A 27,132-nucleotide genomic window follows, 5' to 3' on the forward strand; every position below is an offset into this window, starting at 1 on the left:
CAGAAATGGTTAAAAGGGGCTCGTAGGTTTCTACTTGCTTGGAGTTTAAAAATTTGTGTCTCCTGCTCATGAGAGTAAGGGCTTGAAGATGAGAAGACGGAGCGGGAGAGTGTTGGGGTACAACCGGGTCAAGAGAGCTAGGAATATGGTCGGAAGTTACCTGGGTAGAAGAGTTTGCGTCACTAGGTCGAGAGTGGTCCACCACCCCGGATCGTCGTCTCCGACCTCAGTAAATTGCTTGACCTCTTCTATGACGGTGTCATATGACAATACTAAGAAGGACCAATCTCAACCTGTTAGAAAATGTTTAAAATATGTGGCTCAAGTTCATCAGGTTGAATACTTCAGACCACATTTTCTTCTTCAACATTGCAATGCTTGCACGTGTCCCCACTCAAGCATGTCTTCACCGTGAATTGCTCTAGAAAATGTTTAAAATATGTGGCTCAAGTTCATCAGGTTGAATACTTCAGACCACATTTTCTTCTTCAACATTGCAATGCTTGCACGTGTCCCCACTCAAGCATGTCTTCACCGTGAATTGCTCTCCTTCAAATGCTTACCGTGAATTGCTGTCCTTTGATATCTATAAATAGATTTTAATATCATTTGTATTATGTACCTCTTGCATCAATTATCAATTCATTATCCATCCTTAATTCTTTAGCTTTCCTTACGTAGACAAATATATATATATTATTGTTTCAATTCTCTCTTTTGAGATTAATATATATATTTCTATATTCTCCCAATTTAGTATTTTTATTATTTCGTCATTTATTATATTTTCCCTATTATTATACTTCTATAATTCTCAATTTTTCGATCCTTCGCTTCCGCATTATTCCGCTATATTCCTAACAAGTGGTATCAGAGCCAAGTTTATTTGAGAATTATATTCAAAGATGTCGACTGTCACTAAGTTCGATATCGAGAAGTTCGACGGGAAAATTAGCTTCTCTATCTGGAAGGTTCAGATGGAAGCCGTTCTAACCCAGAACGGTTTGAAGAAAGCCCTAGCTGGGAAGAAGAAGAAACCGGCTGCAATGACAGATGAAGATTGGGAAGATTTGGATGACAAGGCACGTTCAACCATTCAATTGTGCCTGTCTAAAGAGGTTCTACGTGAAGTGGTAAGTGAGAAGACTACGTCAGATTTATGGTCCGAGCTGGAGTCGCTTTATATGGCCAAGTCTCTGGCGAACAAGCTACGCCTGAAGGAGCGTCTGTACACAATCCGTATGACGGAAGGTACTTCGATTAAATCTCACTTGGATGAATTTAATTCTATTTTATTGGACTTGGAAAATATTGATGTCGTAATTGAAGATGAGGATCGTGCTGTTTTATTGCTTGTCTCTCTCCCTAAATCGTACAAGCATTTCAAAGAAATTATGCTGTATGGTAATAGTAGTGATACCCTTACTTTTGACAATGTTAAGTCAAACCTATTGTCCAAAGAAAAGTTTGACTCTGAAATTAAGTCTGAGGACAAAGGTGAAGGCTTGACTGTAAGGGGTCGTTCACTTGAAACAGAGAGTAGCAATAAAAAATCTAGATCCAAGTCCAAAGGACGTAAGTCCAACAAATCCTGCAAGTACTGCAAGAAGCAGGGTCACGATGTGACTGAATGCTTCAAGTTGAAAAACAAGCAAGAGAGAGAAAAGAAGTCTGCTGAAGCTAGTGTTGTTGAAAGTGATTCAGAAGGCGATGTTATGTTATCTGTTAGCTCCGGTGACAAACGGAGCAAGACTGAGTGGATTTTGGACTCTGGTTGTACGTTCCACATGTGTCCTCACAAAGACTGGTTCGTCTCTCTGGAACCAGTTGATGGTGGAGTTGTCTTGATGGGTAATGATACCCAATGCAAGGTTAGTGGAATTGGAAGTGTTCAGATTAAAACTCATGATAATGTTGTCAGGACTCTTACCAATGTTCGGTATATTCCTGATTTGAAACGCAATCTGATATCCTTGGGCACCTTGGAATCTCTGGGGTGCAAGTACATAGCTGAAGGTGGAGTTCTGAAAGTCATAAAAGGCTCTCTTGTTCTCATGAAAGCTTCTCGTTCTGGAAGCTTGTACGTGTTGCATGGCAGTACTGTGACAGGTTCAGTAGCGGTATCCTCATCGATGTCTGATGCGGATCTCACTCAATTATGGCATATGCGTCTGGGGCATATGAGTGAGAAAGGCATGCATCTCCTGAGCAAGAAAGGTCTCCTTGGTGATTCAGGTACGGGTAAATTACAATTTTGTGAGCATTGTGTTTTTGAGAAACAAAAGAGGGTTAGTTTCTCTACTGCTACACACCGTACCAAAGATGTACTGGAATATATACATTCCGATTTATGGGGACCGACTAAATTCCAGTCTATGGGAGGCTGTAGATATTTTATGTCTATTATTGATGACTTTTCTCGTAAAGTCTGGGTCTATTTTCTGAAACAAAAAAATCAAGCATTTCCTATTTTCAAAAAATGGAAAATACTTGTTGAGACTCAGACAGGGAAAAAGGTCAAGAAGCTCAGGACAGACAATGGCTTGGAATTCTGTGAGTCAGATTTCAATGACTTCTGTGCGGCAAATGGAATCGCCAGGCACAAGACCTTGCCTGGTAAACCCCAGCAAAATGGTGTTGCCGAACGTCTAAACAGGACATTATTGGAAAGAGCTCGTTGTATGCTCTCTAATGCTGGGTTATGGAAACGGCGTGATTTTTGGGCCGAGGCCGTTTTTACTGCTTGCTATTTGGTGAATAGATCTCCACATTCATCCCTTGATTTCAAAATTCCAGAGGAAGTTTGGTCAGGTAATCCTGTTGACTACTCTATCTTAAGAGTTTTTGGATGTCCTGCTTATGCTCATTCCAGTACGGGTAAATTAAACCCGAGAGCTGTCAAATGCATTTTCTTTGGTTATGCCTCTGAGTCAAAAGGGTATCGTCTATGGTCTCCTGATTCTCAGAAAATCATTCTGAGTCGAGATATCACTTTTGACGAAAATGCACTACTTTCTTCTGAAAAAGATTCCAGTACAGGTGAGACGCAGAGTACTGGTGATAAGGTGGAGTTTGAGTTCAGGCCTAATGATAGTATTACTACCACTAATGGTAATACTAAAGATGATGCATCTACAAGTACCGCACCTCTCGTCGAGCCACAGCGAGAGTACTCTATTGCCCAAGATCGGCCTAGGAGGACAATTAAAAAACCTGCTAGGTACGCTAGTGACGATGAAACCCACTTGGTTGCTTATGCGCTTTCAGTTGCACAGGAGGTTGATGGTGATCCATCCTGCTATTCTGAGGCTATTTCCTGTGCCAACTCGTCCAAGTGGTTGGTTGCTATGCAAGAAGAGATGGAAAGTCTCCATAAGAATGAGACTTGGGAGCTGGTAGATTTGCCGAAAGGTAAACGCCCATTGAGCTGTAAGTGGATTTACAAAAAGAAAGAAGGCATTCCTGGGTTGAGAAAGCACGGTGGAAGGCACGGTTAGTTGTTCGAGGTTTTGATCAACGTGAAGGTATTGACTTTAACGAGATCTTTTCTCCAGTTGTTCGTCATACTTCTATACGTGTTCTACTTGCTTTTGTTGCTCTTTTTGATTTGGAGTTGGAGCAACTTGATGTAAAGACTGCTTTCCTACATGGAGAGCTTGATGAAGAACTTTACATGTACCAACCTGAGGGATTTGAAGTTCCTGGGAAGGAACATTGTGTCTGCCATCTACAAAAATCTCTTTATGGGTTAAAGCAAGCTCCAAGGCAATGGTATAAGCGGTTTGATGCGTGTATGTTGGGGCAAGGATTCTCAAGAAGCCAGTATGATAGTTGTGTCTATTTTAAAGAATTTTCTAAAGGGTCTTTTGTCTATTTGCTTCTTTATGTTGATGATATGCTCATTGCTTCCCCTGATATGTCTCTGGTTGATGACTTGAAGTCTCAACTAAGCAATGAGTTTGAGATGAAAGACCTCGGTGCAGCAAAGAAGATTCTTGGCATGGAGATACACAGGGATCGTCAAGCGGGTAAACTTTATCTATCCCAGAAAAAGTATGTTGAGAAGGTTCTTGATCGATTCAATATGTCCAATTGTAAACCTGTGTCTACTCCACTTGGTGCACATTTTAAGGTATCCTCGGGTTCATGCCCTAAGTCTGATGTTGATGTGGCTTATATGTCAAAAGTTCCTTACTCTAGTGCTGTTGGAAGTCTTATGTATGCTATGGTATGCACTAGACCTGATTTGGCTCATGCTGTAAGTGTTGTGAGTCGTTACATGCATAACCCTGGTAAGGAACATTGGAACGCCGTTAAATGGATTCTACGGTACCTAAAGGGTACTTCGTCTTTGGGCTTGGTTTTTGATCGAAATTCTTCTACATCTACTGATATTGTGGGCTTTGTAGATTCTGATTATGGTGGTGATCTTGACAGACGTCGGTCGCTTTCCAGTTATATTTTCACTCTTTGTAATTGTGCTATCAGTTGGAAAGCTACGCTTCAGTCTATTGCTGCGTTATCTACGACTGAGGCGGAATATATTGCAGCAACAGAAGGTGTCAAAGAAGCTACTTGGCTACGGGGTTTGGTTATGGAACTTGGTGTTTCACAAGGTCACACTATTGTGTTCTCTGATAGTCAAAGTGCTATCCATCTCACCAAGAATGATACCTATCATGCCAAAACCAAACACATTGATGTCAGATATCATTTTATTCGAGATGTTGTAGCTGCGGGAGATATAGTCGTTCAGAAGATTCATACATTGGAGAATCCAGCAGATATGCTCACCAAGCCTCTACATATCACTAAGTTCAAGCAGTGCTTGAGTTTAATCGGCTGTTTCGATTGTTAATTTTCACAGATGAATTTGATCCAAGGTGGAGATTGTTAGAAAATGTTTAAAATATGTGGCTCAAGTTCACCAGGTTGAATACTTCAGACCACATTTTCTTCTTCAACATTGCAATGCTTGCACGTGTCCCCACTCAAGCATGTCTTCACCGTGAATTGCTCTCCTTCAAATGCTTACCGTGAATTGCTGTCCTTTGATATCTATAAATAGATTTTAATATCATTTGTATTATGTACCTCTTGCATCAATTATCAATTCATTATCCATCCTTAATTCTTTAGCTTTCCTTACGTAGACAAATATATATATATATTATTGTTTCAATTCTCTCTTTTGAGATTAATATATATATTTCTATATTCTCCTAATTTAGTATTTTTATTATTTCGTCATTTATTATATTTTCCCTATTATTATACTTCTATAATTCTCAATTTTTCGATCCTTCGCTTCCGCATTATTCCGCTATATTCCTAACACAACCATTGCATCATAATCCCCGACTGAGAGGCTTTGACTGTCGGAGTCGTACATGATACCCCTTCCTTTAAAGAAGGAATACGAGGGGAACACGTTTTAGTAACCGGGAAGTTAGCCGGGAAGATTAATAATGCCCAAAGACTATGAAGGTCGACAATCTAAGAATATAAATTTTAATAAGCGGGAAATTGGAAATTAAACCCTTACCGAGAAAGCTGATCGAAAGCGTCCAATCTGATGAAGTTCACGAAAGTGTCCAAGCTCGGGAATCTTCGAGATTTTTTTGCGAGAAAACATAATTGTGCCTCGCCTCAATGCCCTATTTATAGGCGGAGGGAATGGGAGAATTTTAAATTTCAGACTGAATCCCTAGGTGGTCGTCCACGGCACGACACATGGCAAACATTTCGGATTGGGCGGTGATCTGCATAGTACACCATAGACCAGCATTGTATCAGATCCCGCCCTGATTACAACATGACATTAGAATGCAATCGGATTTTGTAGTCCGAGCCCCTCGCCACGTTGCCTTGACTCAGGACACGGACTAGGGGGGCTACTTGATAAGGAATATACCTCGGTTTACGACCCTTATGGTACCCGGGACCTGGTCGAATACGAATCGACTCGAGGCGATGGTCATTTCCCGACTGAAACCAACTAGAGTGTAGCGTTTGGCCGACCCGACCTAAAGGATTATCGAACCTGTGGCTTGATGAGTCGTTTCCCTAACATTTCTGTGTTCGGTCCTGACCTATTTGTTCTTCCGAGACCCCGAGCACGTATACTTAGCGTCCAAACTGATCCCAATAAGCAATTGGCTAGTTAGATATACTTTCACGCGTGCACGTTTCTCCTTAGCTGACATGATTACTGAGTGCATGGAGGGCGCGTGGCACACATGACGGACCATCGGCATGCGTCCCCTCGAATTCCTTATAAATACCCCGCGAGATGCCTAAGAATGAGATTTTTTTTTTTTTATTTTGTATTTTTGTAATTTCCACGCGCTAACTATAAGCTCGGGAACCTCTAACCCATTTTGAAGTCTTCCGAGCTTCTAGACTTAATCCAACAAGCAGACTAGGCAAAGGAATCGTAGCCGGAACCGACCCTAACACCTTATTACGTAGTATACACCCATATTTACTACATCAAATGTGAAGGACGCCATTTTTGAAACTCGCTTGGTCGGATAGATTGAAATTGAAAAAAATTTAGATAGTTGAGGATTATTGACAATTTTAACGCTCATAGACTCCAATTAACAATACCAATAGTTATAAGAAATTTTCTCAAATTATTATTATTATTACAATTAAAATTAAAATACGTCCAAAGCTTTAAAAAGAAAAATCGAATTATCAAAATGTAACCTGACCCGGTCCACTTCTCCATTTCCTTAGCATCAAAGCTAAAAAGATTTTAAATCCAAATCGAAAAGTTTCCAATATTCAAATTCTATTCCTGATTTCGGTTGATTGATCTCGGTTGAGAGCGAGTTTCAGAAATGGCACGGATGTCATCGTTAGAGATGATCGTGACCAACACGCCGGCGAAAGATCTCGCCTACACCAACTTCGCATATTGCTCCCAGGCAGATCTCCGGAACTTTGTCGTTCCGGGGACGAAAATGGCCTACGCTATCGTGGCCGATGCTTACGTTCTTTCCATTTCATATCCTTTTATCTTATGGTAGCATTTCGGCGATCGCCTGCATTTCTCTTCGGAAGGATATTACGTAGCACGTTGTTGAATTTATACGAGTAATTCGATTAACTTCGTTGTTTGCACGTTTTGATTACCAGTATTTTGAACAATTTTGATTAAATGTGCATGCTTCCTATTTCATTATTGTGTAAGCTCTGCGATTAACTAATTTTTTAGACTATCGGTGTCATTTAGAAAATTTTCTTTTAACTGAAATGAGTTCCCGGTTTTTTTTTTTTTTCTTAATCTAGTATTTGGTGTACTCAAATAGCAGTTGGTTAGTGGCATATTGAAATATTCTATTTTTCATTTACTTGTGAATAATGAGATGCTTTTTGTATAGAGATAAATGCAAATGCCTGCTAAGCAAGAATGTTAGAGTAACCGTTTTGAATTCACCTGAAATACGTGCTTAACAAGAAAGAGCCTATTAAATGTATGCCACTGAATAGGATGTTAATGCTGGAGATACAACTTAAGAAAGTTTTCATCTGCTAATCTTTTTGTTTATGATTGTGCTGACTTGTGAGTTTACATTAATTTGTAACAAAACAAAAATCAAGGATTATAAAGCATGCAATATTGGAAATGTGGTGTTCTTTCCTATATTTCTTATGTCTTTGAATGGCTTTATCCATAAGTAGTGATATCATGGGTCATAGTGTCACCTTAACTATGAGATACTGCGCATGATTCTATTTCCAATGGCCAAATTGGTCTTAATGTTATTCATCGCCGATATGCGAAGGTTTCTACTGGGGACTCCATACCTGTGAGCAGGCATGTTTCATATAACCTTGCTTTAGTTGTATGCGACTGGATGTTGATCTTTTATTCTTTTGGTGCATTTCTTATATTCGCTTAATAAATTACAGATTCATCCCACCTGAAGATTTCAATCTTGCTTTGTTGACCCTTGAATTGGACTTTGTAAGAAAGGGAACAAAAGATGAGCAGGTAAAAGTATATTTCAATATTATTCTCACTGTTTTGCAAAATCTAGGGTGTTTTGTTAAAAGTATTTGCTTGTGGTAACTAGTTAGTGATTTAGGGTTTGACATGGAAAATTTCCTTGCTTGTTTAAATCTTCTAGTGCTAGTGCTGGTCAAATCTAATTGACCAAAGATATTTCTTTTCAGGTTGATGCTGTTCAGATGGGTAATCAAATTCGAAAGAGATTTGTAAATCAGGTAAAAAGTTAAAAAGAAATTTCTTCTTTGTATGCTTAGTTATTGATGTTTCTTTGCAAGATTCATGTGCCCAGATTTCTTCTTATTGGGTAAATATTAGGTTTTCAGCTCCATGAATCCTGAATATTACAAAGATTAACTATTTAACTTATCATCTTAATGATCTTATAGTGGTGTTTTGTAAAAGATTATTTAATCAAATTATTGGGGTTATAGATTAAGGTTAGATAATTGGGTTTTTACACTTTTGGCAAAGATTATAGATATGGCACTTCTCTGTTCATTTAAATAACTAATAAGTATGTAACTTTGATTTGATAAGATCTTTTATTATTCAAAATGCATAATCATAACTGTAACAACTTTGACCAATATTAGCTTATACACTATAATCTTCCATCCATATTTTTCCTATTAGGTATGGATCGGGACTTGTCAGCGTAAAAGCATAAACCTTTTTGCAAAACTCATAGGATTTTGGCTTCACCAAATGCGGTGATTATGCAGGTTATGACAGCTGGACAAAAGGTGACATTTGAATACCATGGCAATGGTTATATCTTCACTGTTAATCAAGCTCAAATTGAGGGACATTCAAAATCAAATAAAATTGAAAGAGGGCTACTTTCTTCGGAGACATATATTATTTTTGAAGCTGCAAATGGAAGTGGAATAAAGGTAACTTCCTGCTTATTCTTTTATTAAGAGGCAGTTGATTGCTCAAATGATGATTACTTAGTGGGCATCTTTAACATTTAGTTGATAGTTTACTGATTACTATTTGTATCTATACAGATAACCAACCAGCGTGAAGCTGCTAGTAGCAGCATTTTCAGGCAGAAAGAGTTCAACCTGGAGTCATTAGGTATTGGTGGTTTGAGTGCCGAGTTTGCTGATATATTTCGAAGAGCTTTTGCTTCCAGGGTTTTTCCTCCACACGTCGCATCTAAGTATGCCAGAAATCCTGCTAAAAATATTTTAATTTTTTTACATGTTTCCTCAGCCTGCATCTACAAAAAAAAATTATAATCTCTAGAAACTTGCCTGATTTCTTGAAAATTCTCTTTGGCTATGGGACCTTAATTTGAAGACTTGGCATCAAGCATGTTAAGGGAATGCTCCTTTATGGGCCACCTGGTACTGGGAAGACACTAATGGCTCGACAGATAGGAAAGATGTTGAATGGCAAGGAACCAAAGGTTGCTTCAACCTTTTGTTGATTTCTTTTGCTAGTGGCATTTTTAGTGAACCTTGGAAGCTGATTTGATGTATCTTTAGAGCTAATTAAAAGTTTGTGTGATTTTTAAAATTAGTGTTGCTAATGCTATGATCTCTCTACTATTAATGGTTGTGTAGAGTTGACTAATGACATTGAGTTTTAGATTGTCAATGGACCTGAAATTTTGAGCAAATTTGTTGGTGAAACTGAAAAGAACGTGAGAGACTTATTTGCTGATGCCGAACAAGACCAAAGGACCAAAGGTAAGTTGTTTTGGTGGCAAAAATTTAAAATATTTTTCATTCTTTTACTGTTTTTATGATATGATATGATTTTGGACTTCTATTTTCCAGGTGACCAGAGTGAATTGCATGTTATTATTTTTGATGAAATTGATGCAATCTGTAAGGTGGGGGCCTCAAAACTCAATTCAATATCTTTCTCTTTCTCTCTCTCTTCTGAAACAATAATTTATCTGGTCCATTATATCAAGTTTGTTGTCTTCTTTGAATGAATTTTTGCCCAAATTATTAATAAGTGCATCTTAGAGAGTCTAACCCTCTGTTATCTGGTTAACTTTTAACTCAAGTAGATTCTAAATCAATACTTCAACAATGATAATCAACATGAGTAAGTGGAAAGACATTTTTCAGGAAGTTGGACATTGCATTACTTTTGTAAGCTCAAATCTAGCACCAACTCTTTAACTGCTTAATCTTCAAATCAAGGTGTTAAGTTTATCCTCTGTTTGGTTGGTGTTATCTTTGTCAATTGTCATCGCAGGCTTTGCTTCCTAGTCATTTTACAAAGCTGGTTAACTGATTATATTAGCCTTATCTGACTGTCACAGCCACTAACAACTTCATCCTCTGAAAGTCAAATAGGGAGATTCAATCACTTCATATAACAGTTTACCTTTGTGTTTGCAGTCCAGAGGTTCAACAAGAGATGGAACTGGTGTACATGATAGCATTGTGAACCAGCTTCTCACAAAGGTATTCTTGATTAAGTCGTATTGTGGACACATTGAGGTTAAGGGGATATTTGGCTGCAGCTGCACTTACATGCTTGACTGATTGATGATTTAATTGCTCTGCAGATTGATGGTGTGGAGTCTCTTAATAATGTTTTGCTTATTGGAATGACAAATAGAAAAGACTTGATTGATGAAGCACTATTGAGGTATATTGTCTCTCGTCTACTGTATTTCTTTGTAGCTGATTTTTTTGGTAATTCCATTACTAAACCTTGCATGGTTATCTTATAATGCATTAAAAATGAAAACTTGCTTTGAAGGCCTGGACGATTGGAAGTTCAAGTGGAGATAAACCTTCCTGATGAAAATGGTCGTTTGCAAATTCTCCAGATTCATACAAACAAAATGAAAGAGAATTCTTTTCTTGCTCCGGATGTGAACTTGCCAGAACTTGGTATGCTGGTTGGTGCTCTTGCCTAAGATAGTGTGACAATTTACTGCATTTTTCTCAGTTATTATGGCATTGTTTTTTTAGATATAATCATTCTCATTTACATTGAAGATATTCTTTTGGATTTTATGAATTCCATGTCCTCTGCAAATTACTGTCCAAGTTGAATGGTCTATTAGTATCTTAGATTAGTAATTGGAATTCTTATAATGCTCTCTCTTATTATCCCTGAGTGCAGCTGCACGAACAAAAAATTATAGTGGTGCTGAGCTTGAAGGTGTTGTGAAAAGTGCTGTATCGTTTGCTCTGAACAGGCAACTGAGCCTTGATGATCTTACCAAATCAGTAGACGAAGAGAACATAAAAGTGACAATGGATGACTTCTTGCATGCCCTTCATGAAGTCATCCCTGCGTTTGGCGCTTCTACTGATGACCTTGAGCGCTGCAGGTTGGCTATTTTAACTTGTATACTTTTAACATTTTAATCACCTAGGTCCTATTATATAGAACACATCTATCGAGAAAGTTTATTCTCATTAGTTATGTTAACATTTGTTTGATAAAGGCAGAAGAGGTCCTATGAAGCACAGATATATTGTGTTTTATAGGGACATGAAGACACCTTAAGAAAAATAAGGGAACACTTCGCACTAGGGAAACCTATTTAATCATTGTTACTGTTACTAGTAGCATATCAAGTAGCAAGTAAACAATACAAATGAAATTATCAAAGAAGTGATGGTCCATCTGAGAAACAACATATTTAGATGTAGCTCATCAAAACTTGTTCAATTGAGATATGATCTGACCAAGAATTTTATTCAAAACTTGAATAATTTTCTGCATAAGAGGGCACCTGTCTCCCTTGAGTTGGGGACAATAAAAATAAAATTAAATAATACGTCACTGAAGTTGGAGTAGAGTGTCTGACACAAAAAGATGACCTTACAGAGTTACAGTTAGTATCTGTGCTTTTCTAGGAAACTGGAAAAGGTTTTGAAATGTGTGTTTGGGGAGAAGGGCATTTGGTGAAAAGCTGGCTACTTTAATAAGGCCCTTAAGAGAACAATAATAACTAACTCAAAGGACCTTGAGCACTAGTTTCAAGGGGGCACTTCATAGTGGAAAAAGAATGAGTTCTCAACTTATTGTTTTGCAGGCTTAATGGTATTGTGGAGTGTGGTCAACGGCATGAACACATCTATAGAAGAGCTATGCTCATGGCAGAACAAGTTAAAGTCAGTAAAGGGAGCCCCCTTGTTACTTGCCTTCTAGAAGGCCCCAGTGGCAGGTAGGTCTTATTTTTGTTTTGCTTGTTTTCATGTCAACCAGTTTTCACATTTCTCTGAAGCTCATCTCTCTGTGGACAGTGGTAAGACTGCAATGGCAGCAACAGTCGGTATTGAAAGTGATTTTCCATATGTAAAGATAGTAAGTATTTTGATGTATTATGTTGACATTTAATCTAGTTTTCTTAATGATTAGCATTTCTCATGTTGTCCTTCTGTTTCTTCAATTGCTAGATCTCTGCAGAGACAATGATTGGATTAAGTGAGGGTAGTAAATGTGCTCAAATTGTCAAGGTGCTACACAGTGACCTTTTGCACTATGATCAAAATTTCATTCGGAATTTTCATTTAATTTTACAAGCATTTTCTGTGGCAGGTTTTTGAGGATGCTTACAGATCGCCACTAAGCATAATCATCCTTGATGACATTGAAAGGTAATCTGGATGGACAACTGGCTTTTAGATGAAGTCATTCTATGTGGATTATGGAAACATTATCTTATACTTTTGCAGGCTACTTGAGTATGTTGCCATTGGCCCTCGATTTTCAAATTTGATATCCCAGACATTGTTGGTGCTCCTCAAGCGGCTTCCTCCAAAGGTAATTCTCTGCAGTTGTCTAGGCTATCTTTGGGCTGCCCATATCCTCCTCCATTTCTTGTTTAGGCTATATCAGTGTACCCACAATGTACTTACTGTGAACATATACTTTTTCTCACCAAGAGTGGATTCGACCAAATCTTTTGACCCTTCCAATGTTACACCTTGGACGTTTGTTTTCCTTTTCCTCTCTCTTTTATGGATAATTATAATGTTTATTGTAATTATAAATTTGATTTGATAAATCCAAACAATTGAATATATTTGTGGCAAAATAAAATCAGGAGTCTCTGCCCCAGGAGAAGTTAAGGCTATTCTTAATCTTTGAGGTTGGCAGAGAAAGAGTTGACTTTATTTATAGGCGCCATTTGGCAAATGAGAAGGGAATTTAATCAATTTATAGCAATAGAAGTCGCCAAGTGCAGAAGTAGGAGATTAATATAGAGTATTAGAATTGCTACTCAAAGTAGCATTTAGTTTGTGAGGAGCAGTTTCTAATAATTTTTCCCATTTTGCCCTCACCCTCTGTCTTTCAATTGTTTTCTTTACTTTGTGGTAATGGCTATAGCTTTACCCTTTGCTCTTTTTTTTTTTTTTTAATGAATGTTACTATAGAATTTATTTTGTATTATAAGTCTTCATCAAGTTTAATCTGGATAATCAAACCTGGTAACTTTCATTAAAAGTCTTCATTAAGTTTAGGGCATTCTGTTCTCGTTAGTGTTATAAAGGTAAGATACTTTTCTAATGGTGATTTTCATTATTTGCAGTTATATTGATGGTAGGATTTTCACCTTTCTTTTTTATTGCACAATGAGATAATTCAGTACTATTCTAACTTTTACAGGGTAAAAAAATTCTTGTGATTGGAACTACCAGTGAGGTTGGTTTCTTGGAGTCAGTTGGTGTTCGTGATGCGTTCTCAGTCACACATCATGTCCCAACATTAAAGACAGAGGATGCTAAGAAGGTAAACTGACGTGTATTTTTACCCTTTTGTTGAATTTTATTGAACTATTTGTATCCTTGCCCTCCCAACCAATACCAGGGCTTAATCTTTGACGTTTCTACTTGCAGGTGTTAGAGCAACTTAATGTGTTCTCAAGGGAGGATGTTGATTCTGTTGCTGATGCATTAAATGATGTAAGCTCGAGAATTCTGTTTGCTCTGTCTCTGTCTCGCTTCATGTATCTCTAGGATGCATGTTGATTATTCACATTTATTTCATTAGTGATAACCCCTGTTCTATGAAATGTGTTGTTTTTGTTAGACGCCAATCAAGAAACTCTACATGGTCATTGAAATGGCTGCTCAGGGCCAGCACGGTGGGAGAGCAGAAGCCATTTTCTCCGGAAAAGAAAAGATCAATATTTCACATTTCTATGATTGCTTCCAGGATATTGTTCGATACTAGTTTATGTCTGCCCAAGTTTAGGTTCAACCAATTTCACGGCCATATTTGTAATTCTTTGAGCCACAACCATTTTGAGTGCCACCATTTTTCTGGGCTTATTAAAGTAGTGTCATAAAACTCTGGTTTTATAACTGTTGTCCTTTTTATACTTTTTGTTTTTGTTTTGTTTTGTTTTTTTTGTTTTTTTTTTTTTTTTTTAATACGCTGTATGCTTGTAGTGTCGACTCAAGCAAACGAGCTCAAACATTCACGGATGGACTGAGAATGTGATCGGGATAGTAATATGGAATTATCAATTGTAGGGTGTGAGTTCTGATAAATTGTTTTAATTATACTATCATTATTTTAACTGTTTCCATTCTTACTTCTCTCAATTGTGCCCGTAGCTAAATGCCCTTTGTTTTAGGTTGATGATGCTCAATGAATATTATTTTAAGCGCAACCATACTCCATAGTCCACAATATGGATAGGAGTTGGATATAAAAATATATACAAGTTTGGTTATCAAGATGGAGAGAGTATAATCACAAAAAATCATGTCTATTTTCAAAGTATGTTTGTCTAATAAATGTATGGAATTTTTTGCGTGCATTCAATGTATGTTGGAGAAAAAGTCAAGGACAGTAGTTAGACAGAAAACAAAATATGGTGGTTGGAGAAAAAAAGTAAATAGAAAATCGGGGATGGTGATTGGAGAAAGAGTTATAGATGGTTGCAAGAGAGAAAGTATAGTGGTCGAAGAGAAAGCCATTGATGGTTGTCAAAAATGAGAAAGTCGGGGACAATGATTGAAGAGAAAATTAGGGATGGTGGTTGGGGAGAAAACCGAAAATGGTGGCCAGAGAGAAACCATATATATATATATATATATATATATATATATATATATATATTGACCAAAGAGAAAGTGGAGATGGAAGCCGAATAAGAGAAATGGTGGAAAAAGATTTGGATATGTTGTTGTCAACGTTTGATAGTAGGTTTCCTCATTCAATAAGTGTAAGTGGAAAAGTATACTTTGGTACTTGTTTGATGATTTTTTTAGTACACTTGGACTAAGAAGAAAAGTGAAGTGGATGACCTTACGGAGGGTTTAGTGAAACTGCATGAGAAGGTGGATGTTCTGGGTGTGCCAAAAGACAGGAGGAGGAGTAGCCTCTCGTGCTAGAAGAATCAAGTATGCCCCAAGTAGTTAAAGGACCTTAGTGCCATATTCAGGTGGTAAGACTAAAGCATCATCTTCTAGATTTGATGGTATTGGCAAGTTTTCAGAAGATAAGTCCGAAAAAGACTTTAAGCTATATATATAGTAGTTATAAGGGTGACAGATGGGTGTGATTGAAGGAAAAGATGTACTGAAAACTTTCGAGAATTATATAAAGTTCAACATTTTTGAAGCTTTCTAGAGATTTGTGAAAGAACCATCTATGGGACCAGAGCACACATCAATGAAAATCTGGATCGAATCGAAGAACAAGCATGGAAAGAACAAGAACAAAGGTAAATAGATTGTAATAGCTAGCTTGTAATTTTGTTTTTGAGTTAAAATATCTTTTTTTGTAATGAACATGTAATTGTAATGACTGCATTATCTAGTGGAAAGTTCAATTTGCTTGATCTTAAGCTTATTTATGTTCTTAGAAAATTTTTAAAGTGTTAAATTATGTTTATGTGCTGAGCCAAGTAGCTTGTAGCTCAATGAACGGTTCTTTCAAATGGAAGGTTACAGGTTCAAACCCCCATTAGAGAGTACTCAAAAAAATATTTATGCGCTGAGAAAACTAATGAAAAGTCAAGTTTGACAACTTTATTCAAAATCAACATTAAAATAAGAGTATAGGTCTTTTCATCATAAAAAATGGAAAATTGTTTGGAACTATTTGTATTAGATTTTGATGATACAAAATAAGTTAGGAAATTAGGTCCCCAACTTCTTTACATTTTTAGACTTAGGTTTTTATTCGATGTAACATCCAAAATGTTTTACTTAGGAATGAATTGTACTACCTGGAAGGTAATTAATTAAATATTAGTTCAATCCGTAAAATGAACTAACATGAAAGTTAGTAGTACCGAAAGGCAAAAGTACCAGATAGTCAAGCAACCGAATGGTGCACAACTAGAAGAGTAGAAGACCAAAGTGTCCATGATTTGAAGGCCTGGAAGGTTCAAGTCCAAATAGTGGATACAAGCTTAAAGTATAGGATATAGTACTTTTGGGACTGAAAGGTACAAGCAATCATATGGTTAATTTATACCGAATGGTAATTGGGTTGACTTTTAGTTAAATACCCCATCCAAAAGGTTGCAAGGAAGTTGATTGTAGTTAAAGGTCAAGAGACACTGAATAGTCTGAACTGAGAAGTGATCTAGTTACCATTTGATCAAGTACTCTACAATTAGCACAATCATTGACAGTATAGTGATTGACAAGAAGAATGTTGTCAAGGTTTCAACATACCTAGGTACATATCCCAGAGGGGATTTTCCTTAAAAGGCCAAGGCAAAAAGAGAGTTGAACAATCGAGATTTAAGGAGCTGAAATTCAAACAATGGTTGGAAAATCCTTACAAAAGCAACGTAACACGCAACCACTAGTCATTACACGTTGAATAAAGACTACCATTTGAATTTTGGTTATCTCCCACGAAAAAATTCAAATGAGTCTATAAATACCTCCATTCAATGATGAATGGGGTGTTGGTCTTTTAGAGAGAAAGTATACAAGTACTGAACTGCATTTCAAGCGAGTTACCAAATTGACAAGCGAGAGATAAAATTACAATCAACTCTAGATCAAGAATAGACTTTGATAGATTCAAAGATAACTCAACACCAAGTTTACACAAGTTGAAGAAGAATAGATCTTTGTGTTCAATATTCACAACTCTATTCGAAGGAGTAGAAAAAGGAGTAATATGTTGTAGCTTGTGAAAACCTTGAAACATGTAGTTGACTTTGTGATCAAAGCACAAGTCCTCTCCATATGTATTAGGAATGCAATACTAGTGGAACCTCCTAAGAATTTCTATGAAAAAAGTGGATTAGGCTAAGTTGAATTGATTGAACCACTATACAAATTTCTATCTCTATTATTTTTACTTTTTGAATTTATTTACTGCTTACATCTCTTAGCCGCAAACCTAATCATTAATAAGACAAAATATGTGCTACAATTATTAAAAGAGAATAAGACAATTTTCTGTTGCGTTTTTAAAACTTTACATTTTGTGATTCAAGCTCACTAGCTAAAATTATTTTCAAAAAAATTAACAAGTCTATTCACTCCCCCCACCTCTCCCTTCTAGACTTATTTCATAAACCCTTCGAAACCAATACATTTAATACAATAATGAACTATACACATGTAAACATGACAAAATAATGAACAATGCATAATAAACAACGATGCCAAACTATCAAAATATCAATTATTAGGGGCGAAGTTAGGATTAGATGGTGGGCCAAACACAATTGAAGTGAAAAATCAAATATATTATATCCATTTAACATGTTCTAAAATAAATAGTTTCATTGCAAATTTACTAACATTTATAATGTCTCACAAAAATTATCTATAATTAAATCTATACTAAATAATTTTGTAAAAAACTTTTTTTTTTTGGGGTTAAACTATAGGTTTCCTCAGTCGGGGTACATTAGGACCCTACGCACCAAGACTAATCTTGTTCATATCAGGTAGGATCTCAAAATGTGGCGAAACACTCCTTCATGAGTTTTAAAGTAGATGTATTTTCAGGGCTTGAACCCAAGGCCCCTAATTATTTTACAATTTACTTTTCAATGTATACTAACCAAAAATCAATAAGAAATTCATCTTCCATCTTGTTACAAAGTGTAGTCTTGACTATATTAATTGAGAAAAAATGCTATGTACGAAGAATGAATGCCTTCACATATGTTTAAAATGCTATTGATGGTTAATTTCTTAAAATCTACCTTCCTTGCAAGAAAACTGAATGCCAATAATTGTTTCCCAAACACAAATACTACACAATCTTTACATCATTCTATAAATTAATTAATTTCAAATTGACCATATAACCACAACATAAATCCAATAAATGAACCAAACAAACACACATTGATATGAATTTAGAATCAAATACAACAACTATTTAAAATGTTTTTTTTTTTTTTTAAAAATAGTATGAAAACAAAAATTAACCAAACAAACCGTTAGAAACAAAATAACAACAACAACTATAATAATAACAACAACAACAACAACAATAATAATAATAACAATAATAACAATAATAACAATAACAACAACAATAACAAATGATAACAGATGATGATGATGATGATGATGATGATGATGATGATGATGATGATGATGATGATGATGATGAATGATGATGATGATGATGATGATGATGATGATGATGATGATGATGATGATGATGATGATGATGATGATGATGATGATGATGATGATGATGATGATGATGATGATGATGATGATGATGATGATGATGATGATGATGATGATGATGATGATGATGATGATGATGATGATGATGATGATGATGATGATGATGATGATGATGATGATGATGATGATGATGATGATGATGATGATGATGATGATGATGATGAATGATGATGATGATGATGATGATGATGATGATGATGAATGATGATGATGATGATGATGATGATGATGATGATGATGATGATGATATGCCAAGACATTGTGGTCTAGTGGTACCAAGTTGCACTTCCATATGTGAGGTTGTGGGTTTACTTGAGAAAGTAGTTATGAACAGATACTGCATTGTAACAGAGTCAGTAGCACTAAAAAAAACATGTATATATTCTAATAGGTAGCTTGGGTGGGAGTGGTGTCAAATTATTATTGCGTGGACCGTGGTCAACACAACACAGTCCAAAACGACGCTATCTTGTTGGGAGACAACGCCGTTAATTGGCGACAATGGGTCGCACATTTTGTTTTTTTCACGCGACTTGTATTTTCCTATCCATTGTTTCTTCCTCAACTCACTACTGCAACATACATTTTTATAACTGATAAAATACATTATTCTAACTCATAAAATACATTATTTTAACTCATAAAATACATTTTCTAACTCATAAAATACATTATTCTAACACATAAAGTACATTATTCTAACTCATAAAATACATTATTCTAACACATAAAGTACATTATTCCAACTCATAAAATACATTATCTTACCCCAGAAGTTTCATTATTCTAACACATAAAGTACATTATTCTAACTCATAAAATACATTATCTTACTCCATAAAGTTCATTATTCTAACACATAAATGGCTACAGCAAACGTCGTTATTGGCTAATAGAATTATTATTATTTTTTAATATCAAAACGACGTCGTTTTCGATCGGGTCCACAATAAGTTGCCCAAATATTTTGAATGGCCAAATAGAATTTAATATTAATATATTATATATAATATTATCAGGGGTAGGGTAGGGCCCACCACAAACACATGCAAGACTTATACCATGGATCAAGATCCACCTTACAAGATGGACCAGGGTCCACCTTACAAGGTGGACCCGAGTCCAAAATACACAATTTACCTACTGAATGTTCACAATTTACCTTTTACGAAATTGTGAACATTCAATATATAAATTGTGTGTTTTAGACCCGAGTCCACTTTACAATGTGGACTTGGGTCCACAAAATAATTTGCCAAACAAAAGCCTCCGCCCCTGTCAATTATTGTACTAATAATAATCCTCTTAGTTTATAACATATAGCATTATAGCCTATAGTATATGCAGTGGTCCAATATAATTGTGGGTACAAGACTGGAATCTATACATAATTTGTCTTTTACATTTCACTTGATGATTCCCTGCACTACCAAACATTATAAACCCGGAACAACGTTAACAATGTTACAATCTATTAAACTGAAGATCCATTCTTCATCAGTTTGAGATTCATTCCAATTAATTAAGCAATTAAGCATGATGAGTGGTGCTTTGCATTCCATAATCACAGCTTTCTTCCTAACTTTTTCTGTGTCCATTTATCTTCTTTGGAAACTCGTTAGATTGGTTGACAGAGCATGGTGGACCCCGCGCAGATTACGTAAAGTAATGAGGTCACAAGGCATCATAGGCCCCCCTTACAGCTTCCCTCATGGCAACACAAAACAAATCTCCAACATGAGGAGCCAAAGCATGGGAAAGCCCATGTTTGATATATCTCATCACATTTTTGCAAGAATCCAGCCTCATGTCCACACTTGGAAAGAGATTTATGGTTAGACATTAATTACCCATCATTTTAGTCTATAACTTTTAATGTTATAATTCATTCCTTTACCATTTAAATAAGTTGCAGTTTTAGTCTTACTGCTGAAAATCATCATATCTCCGACCACCCAAAAGTGGTCGGAGATGGCCTTAATCCGATCGGTAACACCGTTTCTGACCACTTTTCCGACCATTTGGATGGTCTAGAGACTAGAGCAACAGAATTGTAAAACTGATCCGTTATAAATTTACTTACTATATGAGTATTTTTTGTAATTTTTTTTAATGGGTTTTTCTTTGTAACTATCTTCAGATTCAGTTTTTGATATGTAAAATAATAATGAACTTGATTTTAGCATGTTTGTGTGGAGGAAAAATCAAGGACGATTATATTGAAGCAAGAACTTTATAGACTGAGTTGTTAATTCTTTATTTTGCAGATGAAATACTGAAACTAAAGAGGTTATAAAGTAGAAAAATAACAAATTACTAAATTGCACATGCATGTATTAAGTAATTAAAACTCTAATGTAATTCAATGATTTTGTTGCTCCAACGTCTGTAAAACTACAACTTATTTGAAAAATTAGGATAATATATTGTAACGCTAAAAAGTTAGAACTTAAAATTAGTTGATAATAATTGAAGGCAAAACAAAACTTATTTAATTTATTCTTGAATTTATGTTTGATACATATTAACCAGTACGTACACATGCAGTACTTAAGCACTAATAGAATTTACTGTGTTAGGTAATACATTTCTAACCTGGCATGGTACAAAGCCTTACTTATTCATTACTGAACCTGAGCTAATCAAAGAAGTACTGGCCAACAAAGAAGGTGCATATCCCAAAATGGACCTCGACGACTTTGCAAAGAAGCTCCTAGGAGAGGCACTTATAACAAACGAGGGTGAAAAATGGGCCAAAGTTAGGAAACTCGCCAACCACACCTTCCATGCTGAGAGCTTGAAAGTAAGACTCCCGTAAAAAGGTTACAGATTTAATTCTCAATTTTCTTAGCTCGTATATACAATCAACTAGGCAGAAATTATTAGGACGGACTATACTAAATGTTAGATATAAATATATAGGGGGTGTTTGGTAAATATATAGATGTTAGTTGATAACGGTTAGCTAATTGGGTTATTGGTTGATAGCATTAGCTTATTGTAGAAAAATGTTTGATAAATTAGCTGATTATATGTAAAATGACTTTATCAAAAAGTTGATCGAAAAAACTATTTTGAGTAGCTTTTTGAATTTTGGCTTTTTGGAGTAATAAGTTGTTACAAAAAGCTAATTAATCAAATACGTATATTAGTTATTTAATCAAGTCAAACAGTTAATAGTACTCAAATAAGGTAAAATTGGTTGCTAACTATGTTACCAAACAGGGCCATAATCTAACCTTGTAGCAACAGAAACGGATCGGAAGCAATTAAAATATCTCCCGCCATAGTTGATCTCTTCTTAATTGTGTTGCCTTTCGAACTGTTGAATTGCAAGAAAAGATTACGTTTTGTCCCACACTTGACTAAAAACTTTAGATTTAGAACTTAATATGGTGTATTTGTGATTATTTTAAGCAATATGAGTACTATATATAAACTGTATATGTAGTGCTATATACTGTATGTCCTATATCCTATCAATATAGGCTTTGGGAAAATCTAACACATACAAAAAGTACACAAGTTAAGTACATGTATGATTGTTATGAGACTAATAATTTGTTATTTGAATGAGTGAATGCAGAGAATGGTACCAGAAATGATTGCTAGCGTTGAAGTGATGTTGGAGAGGTGGAAAGAATTGGAAGGAAAAGAGTTGGACGTGTTCAAAGATTTTGGGGTGTTAACAACTGAAGTGATATCCAGAACAGCATTTGGTAGCAGCTTCTTGGAAGGGAAACATATCTTCAAGATGGTATCCAATTTAACCGCAATAACTGTCAAAAATGTGTACAACGTTAAGTTTCCTGGAATCAGGTACGATGCGCTTTATATATACACTATATGTTCAACAGACACTTTTTTAGAGATTGTTTGTGTTGAGCATGTATAATATATAAACATAAATCTGTAATCCAACTATCAGCTTAGCCTTTTAGTTGAGATGGACACATGTTGTTTGAAATCCGTCAAACATAACATCAACATCGCACTCGTGAGGGGTATAAATGTGCAATCTTATTAGGATCGAGTACTTACCACTATATTAAAAGGTATAGCTAGTAGAGAAGGTGCAACTTTATTTCCTTATACCACCAGAGCGTTGGACTTGGCCTTTACCGGCCTTATATATATGCAATCTTGTTAGGATCAAGAGCTGAAATGCAACATTATTTTGTTATATCGCCATACATTTTCGAGAGTGCTGGACTTGTCCCTTACCAACCCCTACCCAATAATCCTTTAGTCACATGGTGTTGAACTTAGCCCTTTACCAGCCTCATGTGCGATCTTGTTAGCATCAAACGCTTACTACTACCCCAAAAGCTATAACGAAGACCCAACTTTATTTACTTATACCCCGCCACACATTTTTGAGAGCCTGTAGGCCGGGTGCTCTCCACCCAACAATCTCCTAACCACATGATGCTGGACTTGGCTCTTACCCGCCTCTGCCCAACAAATTTCACTATCAGCTTAAACTTTTAGTTGCGATAAAACACATGTTTTAATTGTTTGGTTGGTATATATCCTAAAATTTGACTGATTTTGCAGCATGTTAACGAGAAGTAGCGATGAAATTGAAGCAGAGAAGCTAGAAAGAGGAATCAAGGGTGCCATCCTAGAGCTAGTGAGGAAGAGGGAGAAAGAGAGCAATGGAGTTGTTGAAAATTATGGTAACGATTACCTAGGACAGCTTATGAAGATTACTACTGGTGGCTCCGACATAAGCAAGAACATCAGCCTGGATCAAATGATCGACGAAATTAAGGCTTTGTATGGTGCTGGACATCTCACAACCACTTCTTTGCTTGGATGGTGCATTTTCCTGCTGGCACTCCACACTGAATGGCAAGAAAAAGCTCGAAGGGAGATTTTAGAGCTGTTTGGGCATGAGAATCCAACGTCTGATGGTATTGCAAGATTAAGAACGGTAAGAATATAATATGATTTCAGATTGCAATTTACTTGTTATGCCACTAGAGGTTTCAAATGGACAGGTTAAACCTAGTCTGTTTGGACTTGTTCAACTCGACCCCTATAATATAGCAATCGTTATGCTGTGAAACCGGTCTTTACCTTATAAGGTAGCCACGGTTCTATGTCATAATTACTGAATTATATGTTCATAATTATAAAACTATATATATATTCATCATTTTTTAACTTCATATTCACAATTATTGAATCTCTATATTCATAATTACAGAATTATATGTTCATAATTATGTTTACAACTCTATGTTCATAATTATAAAATTATATGTTCATAATTTTTGAATTATATATTTATAATTATGAACAGTTTTAGAACTGCTGGACACGGTTTCACAGCATAATTTGCCATAATATAGGGTTTGGGTTATGATTTAATCATTATTTCATAGACCATGCATGGTCCACACATTTGTGTGAACCATCAACAAAAAATACATTTTTAATATACTAAAAGTACATTATCTGTATACGCAAACTACATGATTTTTTTTTTTATATATTATCAAATAATGTACATTCAATACACAAATAATGTACTTTTAGAATATTAAAAATGTATATTGCATTCATGGTCCATACAATAATTTGCCGTCCTTATACTATGGACCAGGGTTATGTTCACAATGCATTGTGGATCCTGGTGCATGTGTATATGTTTTATGTTCTGAGTTTTTGTGTCTTGTGTTATAAAATCTTGTACTTTATGAGTACGAATTTTGTACCTGGTCATTTTGATTCAATGTCCATAATGCTATGTGGACGCTGACCCATGATATACATTGCAGATGAACATGATACTAAATGAATGCATGAGACTATATCCTCCGGTGATCACAGTGACAAGAAAAGTTGAAAGGGAAGTGAAACTAGGCAATCTAACCATACCAGCTGATATCACCATTTTCATGCCCATATTAGCACTGCACCATGACCCCCAAATATGGGGACAAGATGTTCATGTCTTCAACCCACACAGATTCGCACAAGGCGTAGCTAAAGCCACCAACAACAATGCCGCCGCCTTCTTCCCATTTGGGATGGGGCCTAGAACCTGCGTTGGCCTAAACTTCACCACTAATGAAGCCAAGATCGCCCTCTCCATGATCCTGCAACGTTACAAGTTCACTTTGTCGCCAAATTACGTGCATTACCCTGCTGATATCTTCATCCTCACCCCCAAAAATGGAGTTCAGGTTATCCTGCAGAATGTTTGATTGTTAAGTTGCCCGTACGGACTTAGCTTACTGGTTAGGAATTATTTGAAAAAAGAAATAAAGGTTCAAAGCTTGGCAGCAGCACTAGTGTAGAGATTATGCCCAAAGTGAGTAGATCCTTGTGTGCACTAGTATTTGACCATGTGTGCTGAACTATTGAGTTATCGTAATTTATATCCTCTCACATGTTCTGTCGGGTCAGTGTAGGGATTCAACCTAGCTTTTGGGAGAAGAATATTTGATTGTTGTGTGTAGTTGGAAAGATTAGAATGTATGTGCATAAATAAAGTCATAAACTTTCAATAAATAAGTCTGCATTTAGAAAATCTAGAACTATGCGTATTGCGACTACTAACAAAGCAAAATTATTTGTGAAATTATTTTAAGTTAATCGGCCAGGTGAGTTATGCTTTGTGGCTGCATTTATTGAAGGACTAGTTTTTTACGCGCGCATTGCGTGATTGAGATAATGCCTAATGTTTTTTTTTTGTTTTTTTTTAATAAGTATTTTAAAGTATATTATATTAGAATTGTTCATGTATAAATAATTGAATGTTGAATTTGCGTATTTAAATAGGTAATTTTAAGTTTGCAAATGCAAGATAATATAGTAAGATTGATTATAATTGTCAATAAAATAATTGTATAGGTATGGTTGAAACCAAATACGGGACATAAGGGAGAGCAAATAAATTCTTTTTCATGGAATTAATAAAATACTTGGTAAATAAATATATAGCATTATTTTGTATTATAACTTTGATATTTAATTAAAAAAGTAGTGCACAAAAAAGATAATAGACAATGTAGTGAATATAATCAATTGATAAATTTGAATGTAAAGGATTTTTACATTGGAGAAAAATAAAACAATATAACTAATAAAATTATTTCTCTTAATTAATTTATTGATAATGAATAATTTTTTTTAATAGAGACATTGTAGGGACAATGTAGCGAATATAATCAATTGATGAATTTGAATGTAAAGAATTTTTATATTGGAGAAAAATAAAGATAATATAACTAATGAAATTATTTCTCTTATTTAATTTATTGATAATGAATAATTTTTTTGAATAAAGACATTGTAGACACATAATTCTAAATTAAAGAAATGCATATATATTATTTTTTGTTGTAGCTACTAAATTATTATTTAATTTAATAAGAGTGAAATAGAGTACTAAATTTAATAAGAGTAAAATAGAGTACTAATTATGCCAACTTTGATTGGGATGAGGTTCGAACTTAAAACCTTTTAAATCAATGAGTAAGTTAACGGTGAACTAACAGAAATTAACCGAAAAGATAATATTTAACGGAAAAGTTAACGGATAATCATGTTCATTAAGGATAAATTAGGAAATCTTAAGGAAAAATTAAAATCTGATCAATCTGAGCCATTCATTTGATTAAAAAAATTTGACCGCCATTTTTTCTTCCCATTATAGCCCTAACTCTCTTGGGATCTTATTAGTATAGTAGATTTTATTTCTTGCCTAGAAAGTTGAATCCTCAACTTCAAGGACCCCCGTATCCGTCCTTACTTAATAGAGCATATGAGATGACATAAATTTCGGTAACTTACTAGCTCAACAGATAGGGTTAAATTGTCGTGCAATAAATGATCTGTTCACTTTAAGCTAATCATCATATTGTTGTTGTCGAGTTTCAAACCTTAATACTTTGCCCCAAATATTATGGTTCGACTAAACTCGGGCTACTCCACTCTTCTCTTAAAACTCTAGCTAATTCTCTGTTTTTACGAATAGCGTTATGCTCGTAACAAGGCTCGTAACACTCAAGTTCAGAAAGTCAATCTCTTTTGTTACCAGCATCTTTATGCTCATAACAAGGTTCATAATGGGAAGCACCTAAAAATGTGTTATGCTATCATGAGTGGGTGTTACGCACATAGCATCGGTTTGTAATGCAAGCATCCGTAAGGCATTTTTGCTGCTATGAGAGAGCGTTACGCTCGTAACCTGGTGTTGTAACGAGGCATTTTGTGTGAAGAGTTCTGCTGTTACGAGACACGCTACGCTCGTAGCGGGCCTCGTAACGGAGGCTGATCCCAAAAGTATAAAAGGACGGAGTTAGAATTTATGGGGAGCTTTTAGTTTTCTTTTAGAGACTTCCTAGACTACTTTTAGAGACATTTTATGTGATTTTCTGTATTTGTAATATTCAATATTTAATACTTATCTATCTGACTTAACTATTTGAAATCTTGTCTTATTGCTAACCCTAATTGCATGTGGTTAAG

General features: G+C 35.6%; 2 protein-coding genes across 3 annotated transcripts; both read left to right on the top strand.

The window, feature by feature from the left end:
* The first annotated feature begins 6,705 nt into the window (after positions 1-6,705).
* On the top strand, positions 6,706-14,497 carry LOC109151383 (vesicle-fusing ATPase-like). Of its 2 annotated transcripts, XM_019299385.1 has the most exons (22): positions 6,708-7,015; positions 7,733-7,828; positions 7,924-8,005; positions 8,188-8,238; positions 8,746-8,916; positions 9,034-9,188; positions 9,329-9,437; positions 9,621-9,720; positions 9,811-9,866; positions 10,387-10,452; positions 10,557-10,639; positions 10,754-10,887; positions 11,123-11,333; positions 12,045-12,176; positions 12,256-12,316; positions 12,409-12,468; positions 12,551-12,609; positions 12,688-12,775; positions 13,622-13,744; positions 13,852-13,917; positions 14,045-14,336; positions 14,386-14,497. In XM_019299385.1, exons 1-21 carry the CDS (start codon positions 6,849-6,851, stop codon positions 14,186-14,188), a joined length of 2,214 nt encoding a protein of 737 aa, XP_019154930.1. In that variant the 5' UTR covers positions 6,708-6,848; the 3' UTR covers positions 14,189-14,336; positions 14,386-14,497. The 2 variants fall into 2 exon arrangements, with proteins under 2 accessions (XP_019154931.1, XP_019154930.1); XM_019299386.1 differs by lacking the exons at positions 13,852-13,917; positions 14,045-14,336; positions 14,386-14,497 and having other exon boundaries at positions 6,706-7,015; positions 13,621-13,705.
* A 5,673-nt stretch (positions 14,498-20,170) lies between these two features.
* LOC109151091 (cytochrome P450 CYP749A22-like) lies at positions 20,171-25,274 on the top strand. The gene is made up of 5 exons (XM_019299004.1): positions 20,171-20,482; positions 21,228-21,451; positions 22,235-22,467; positions 23,206-23,584; positions 24,435-25,274. Exons 1-5 carry the CDS (start codon positions 20,185-20,187, stop codon positions 24,861-24,863), a joined length of 1,563 nt encoding a protein of 520 aa, XP_019154549.1. The 5' UTR covers positions 20,171-20,184; the 3' UTR covers positions 24,864-25,274.
* Positions 25,275-27,132: the final 1,858 nt, after the last annotated feature.

The sequence above is a fragment of the Ipomoea nil genome, unplaced genomic scaffold, assembly GCF_001879475.1.
Source record: "Ipomoea nil cultivar Tokyo-kokei standard unplaced genomic scaffold, Asagao_1.1 scaffold2283, whole genome shotgun sequence".
NCBI lineage: Eukaryota > Viridiplantae > Streptophyta > Magnoliopsida > Solanales > Convolvulaceae > Ipomoea > Ipomoea nil.